At 35.4% G+C, this 5,645-nt stretch overlaps 1 protein-coding gene across 1 annotated transcript; it reads right to left on the bottom strand.

Moving 5' to 3' along the window:
* Positions 1 to 428: 428 nt before the first annotated feature.
* Positions 429 to 755, bottom strand: LOC137642343 (uncharacterized). The gene has a single exon (XM_068374837.1). It carries the CDS (start codon positions 753 to 755, stop codon positions 429 to 431), a length of 327 nt encoding a protein of 108 aa, XP_068230938.1.
* Positions 756 to 5,645: the final 4,890 nt, after the last annotated feature.

The raw sequence follows: 5,645 nt of genomic DNA, 5'->3' as shown, positions 1-5,645 counted from the left end.
CCACATTATCATCTCTTTATTCCTTCTCTCCACTCAATCCTTCTTCCTCATCATCATCTCATTCCTTCTCTCCACTCTATCCTTCTTCCTCATCATCATCTCATTCCTTCTCTCCACTCTATCCTTCTTCCTCATCATCATCTCATTCCTTCTCTCCACTCTATCCTTCATCCTCCTCATCATCATCTCATTCCTTCTCCTCTCCATTCTATCCTTCTTCTTCTTCTTCTGGTTCATCATCTCATTCCTTCTCTCCACTCTATCCTTCATCCTCATCATCTCCTTATTCTTCCTTCTCTCCACTCTTCCTCATGTTCATCTCATTCCTTCTCTCCACTCTATCCTTCTTCTTCTTCCTCAGGTTCATCATCTCATTCCTTCTCTCCAATCTATCCTTCTTCTTCTTCATCTTCCTCAGGTTCATCATCTCATTCCTTCTCCACTCTATCCTTCTTCCTCATCATCATCTCATTCCATCTCCTCTCCACTCTATCCTTCTTCTTCTTCCTCATGTTCATTATCTCATTCCTTCTCTCCACTCTATCCTTCTTCTTCTTTCTTATGTTCATCATCTCTTTCCTTCTCTCCACTTTACCCTTCTTCCTCCTCATCATCCTCTCCTTATTCCTTCTCTCCACTCTATCCTTCTTCTTCTTTCTTATGTTCATCATCTCTTTCCTTCTCTCCACTTTACCCTTCTTCCTCCTCATCATCCTCTCCTTATTCCTTCTCTCCACTCTACCCTTCTTCCACATTATCATCTCCTTAGCTTCTCTCCTCCTTCTTCTTCTTCCTCATGTTTATCATCTCATTCCTTCTCTCCACTCTATCCCTCTTACTCATCATCATCTCATTCCTTCTTCTTCCTCTTCTTCTTCCTCAGGTTCATCATCTCATTCCTTCTCTACAATCTATCCTTCTTCTTCTTCCTCATGTTCATCATGTCATTCCTTCTCTACACTCTACCCTTCTTCCTCCTCATCATCATCTCATTCCTTCTCTCCAATCTATCCTTCTTCTTCTTCTTCTTCCTCAGGTTCATCATCTCATTCCTTCTCTCCACTCTATCCTTCTTCTTCTTCCTCATCTCATTCTTTCTCTCCACTCTATCCTTCTTCTTCTTCCTCATGTTCATCATCCCATTCCTTTTCTACACTCTACCCTTCTTCCTCCTCATCATCTCATTCCTTCTCCTCTCCATTCTATCCTTTTTCTTCTTCCTCATGTTCATCATCTCATTCCTTCTCTCCACTCTACCCTTCTTCCTCCTTATCATCATCTCATTCCTTCTCTACAGTCTACCCTTCCTCCTCATCATCATCTCATTCCTTCTCTACAATCTATCCTTCTTCTTCTTCCTCATGTTCATCATCTCATTCCTTTTCTACACTCTACCCTTCTTCCTCCTCATCATCTCATTCCTTCTCCTCTCCATTCTATCCTTCTTCTTCTTCTTCTTCTTCCTCATGTTCATCATCTCATTCCTTCTCTCCATTCTATCTCTCTTCTTCTTCTTCCTCATGTTCATCATCTCATTCCTTTTCTACACTCTACCCTTCTTCCTCCTCATCATCTCATTCCTTCTCCTCTCCATTCTATCTTTCTTCTTCTTCTTCTTCTTCCTCATGTTCATCATCTCATTCCTTCTCTCCATTCTATCTCTCTTCTTCTTCTTCCTCATGTTCATCATCTCATTCCTTTTCTACACTCTACCCTTCTTCCTCCTCATCATCTCATTCCTTCTCCTCTCCAATCTATCCTTCTTCTTCTTCTTCTTCTTTTTCTTCTTCAGGTTCATCATCTCATTCCTTCTCTACAATCTATTCTTCTTCTTCTTCCTCATGTTCATCATCTCATTCCTTTTCTACACTCTACCCTTCTTCCTCCTCATCATCTCATTCCTTCTCCTCTCCATACTATCCTTCTTCTTCTTCCTCATGTTCATCATGTCATTCCTTCTCTCCACTCTACCCTTCTTCCTCCTCATCATCATCTCATTCCTTCTCTACAATCTACCCTTCTTCCTCCTCATCATCATCTCATTCCTTCTCTACAATCTATCCTTCTTCTTCTTCCTCATGTTCATCATCTCATTCCTTTTCTACACTCTACCCTTCTTCCTCCTCATCATCTCATTCCTTCTCCTCTCCATTCTATCCTTCTTCTTCCTCATGTTCATCATCTCATTCCTTCTCTCCACTCTACCCTTCTTCCTCCTCATCATCATCTCATTCCTTCTCTACAATCTATCCTTCTTCTTCTTCCTCATGTTCATCATCTCATTCCTTTTCTACACTCTACCCTTCTTCCTCCTCATCATCTCATTCCTTCTCCTCTCCATTCTATCCTTCTTCTCCTTCCTCTTGTTTATCATCTCATTCCTTCTCTCCACTCTATCCTTCTTCCTCCTCATCATCATCTCATTCCTTCTATCCACTCTATCCTTCTTCCTCATCATCATCTCATTCCTCCTCTCCATACTATCCTTCTTCTTCTTCCTCAGGTTCATCATTACATTCCTTCTCTCCACTCTATCCTTCTTCCTCATCATCATCTCATTCCTCCTCTCCATTCTATCCTTCTCCTTCTTCCTCATGTTCATCATCTCATTCCTTCTCTCCACTCTATCCTTCATCCTCATCATCTCCTTATTCCTCCTTCTCTCCCACGCCGTTCCTCCCCTCGCACATCCATCCCTAAGGACAGCATATCCACACCTGCAGCTTCACCGAGGAAATAATTTCAGAAAGGAGATCCCTTCTACACGTGGGTCATATCGAGCGATACTCTATACTCTTAGTCTCTCGGCTCTCGGACACTGAATTTTAGGTTGCCAGATTTTCCAATTGAGAAAAGGCCAACGCCTGATCAATTGCAGCTCTAAAAGGCCAACCTAATAGCAGAAAAAGGCCGAAAATATAGTATTTAAAGCCAAGCAATTTTTTGAAAAGGCCAAATTTAGGTATCTAGCACGGAAAAAGGACAAATTTGGAGGTTTTTTGGCCCGAAAAAGAACAACCTGGCAACCCTACGCTGAAATCCAAAACTTGGTCCAGTGGTTTCTTATTGTAATTAAAATTCTCTTTTTAGGGTTCGATCCTACGGTGTTTTTTGTGTGTTTCTTCTTCCATATATATAAATCCGTGGGGATATAGAGGTGTGTGTGTGTATGTGTTTGTGTATGTATGGGGAGCAGTTATCGTATTGATAAATTTTTTAGCATTTGAGTTAATGCTGTAAATATTTGATAAGTATTGTGTGTATATATATATATATATATATATATATATATATATATATATATATATATATATATATATATATATATATATATTTCATTATTTTAAAGATGTTACTGTTCTTAAAATATTTTATTTCTCCTTATTTCTTTTCTTCATTGGGTTATTTTCCCTGTTGGAACCCCTGTGCTTATGGCATCCTGCTTTTCCAACTAGGATTGTAGCTTAGCAATTAATATATATATATATATATATATATATATATATATATATATATATATATATATATATATATATATGTGTGTGTGTGTGTGTGTGTGTGTGTGTGTGTGCGTTTGTATGTGTTTGTTTATTTCCTGTCACGCTGAGCGGTAACACAATCTCACGCAAATTGCCTAAACTGCCGTGTAGTAGTTAAGAAAGTGGGAGGGCGTGGGAGGGGTTGAATCTGTTTGTTAGTATATATATCTGATTATGTGGACGTAATATATATATATATATATATATATATATATATAGAGAGAGAGAGAGAGAGAGAGAGAGAGAGAGAGAGAGAGAGAGAGAGAGAGAGAGAGAGAGAGAGAGAGAGAGAGTCAATATCTTATGCATATAGAACTGATATTTCCAATCCTCGATATGCGATTTAATAATTTCTTCGTTTATCCAATTATTGAATTATTTATTTATTCATTAATATGTGTATTTAAGGGTTCTTCATTTCTCATTTAGCTGATTATTCGTCTGCCTGATTATTTATTGTATTTGAAATATGCTTATTAACCTATCTATTTATGTATGATATTTTATTTATTTCCTTATTTCCTTTCCTCACTGGTCTATTTTTCATTGTTGGAGCCCTTGGACTTGTAGCATGTTGTTTTTCCAACTAGGGTTGTTGCTTAGTTTTCAATACTATTATTATTATTACTACTACAACTACTACTACTTCTATTACTATTACTATTACTACTACTACTACTATTACTACTAATAATAATAATAATGATAATAATAATAATTATTATCATAACAATACTACTACTACTACGACTACTACTACTACTACTACTACTAATAACAATAATAATAATAATAACAATACTACTACTACTACTACTACTGCTACTACTACTACTACTACTACTACTACTACTACTACTACTACTACTACTAATAATAATAATAATAATAATTATCATACTACTACTGCTACTACTACTACTACTACTAATAATAATAATAATAATGATAATAATAATAATTATCATACTACTACTACTACTACTACTACTACTACTACTACTAATAATAATAATAATAATAATAATAATAATAATAATAATATTAAACTTAGATTTAGTTCCCCCTGAACTGTTATTTTCCCCACTTCTCGTTCAAGTCGTTAGTCCTCCGTGAAAATATCTCTCTCGAGAGATTTCGTAGTCTCGCGAAAAGTAAGTATCTTGAAATAGCTTAAGATATTAAGACGTGGACACTGACCTGCTTTGCAGTAGGTCACAATACTTTTCTAAACTGCTTTTTTAAGAAAGCAGGAATCTTGGGAGTGTTTTTTTAAACTGCCTTTGTGTTCCACCTAATGTCATTTTTCTGCCTCAGCCTATTTTTTTTTTTTTTTAATAGAGAGGCCTATGCTAATTTGGGTTATTCTTGATGTTGTGAATAATATGTTGATTAAGGTTTTAGGATTATTATTGATAATGTTGTTGTTGTTGTTGTTGTTGTTTTTATTTATTATTAGTAGTAGTAGTAGTAATAATGTTATTATTATTATTATGGTTGCAGTTATTATTATCATTATTATTATTATTAATAATTGTTATTTACTATTATTGATATTAGTATTAATTAATATTATTAATATTATTATTATTACTATTATTATTATTATTAATTGTTATCTACTATTATTATTAATTATTATTATTATTATTATTATTAATTTACTATTATTATTAATACTAAATATTATTATTATTATTATTAGCTAAGCTACAACACTAATTGGAAAAATCAAGAGCTCCAATAAAAAAAAAAATCAGTGCCTAACAAGGTTCGCTTCGCCATAATCTCTCTCTCTCTCTCTCTCTCTCTCTCTCTCTCTCTCTCTCTCTCAACGAGCTGCACCTGCTATCCCTTTTTAACTCTCTTCATCCCGTGTTGTCCCAAAGCTTATTTACCGACCGTCGGTTATTAAGTCATATTTAAGTCCATATCTCTGTATTACACATACCAACATTACGCGAGAAGATGAAGAAATATATATATTATAATTCGTAATCATTTAATAGCAAGAAAAAATGGAAATAATAGATGAAATCGGTTAAATACAATATTGATTTTAGCGTCGAAGAGGCTCGGGTTGGGGGAAGCAGGTGTCGTATCGTA

Source organism: Palaemon carinicauda, chromosome 6 (genome assembly GCF_036898095.1).
Source record: "Palaemon carinicauda isolate YSFRI2023 chromosome 6, ASM3689809v2, whole genome shotgun sequence".
Taxonomy (NCBI): domain Eukaryota; kingdom Metazoa; phylum Arthropoda; class Malacostraca; order Decapoda; family Palaemonidae; genus Palaemon; species Palaemon carinicauda.
Note: the sequence above shows the minus strand (reverse complement) of the source record. Positions and strands in the feature narration are given on the sequence as shown.

Excerpts from the sequence above, each read along its gene's own strand:
- LOC137642343 (XM_068374837.1), bottom strand. The coding sequence starts at position 755 with ATGTGGAAGAAGGGTAGAGTGGAGAGAAGGAATAAGGAGAGGATGATG.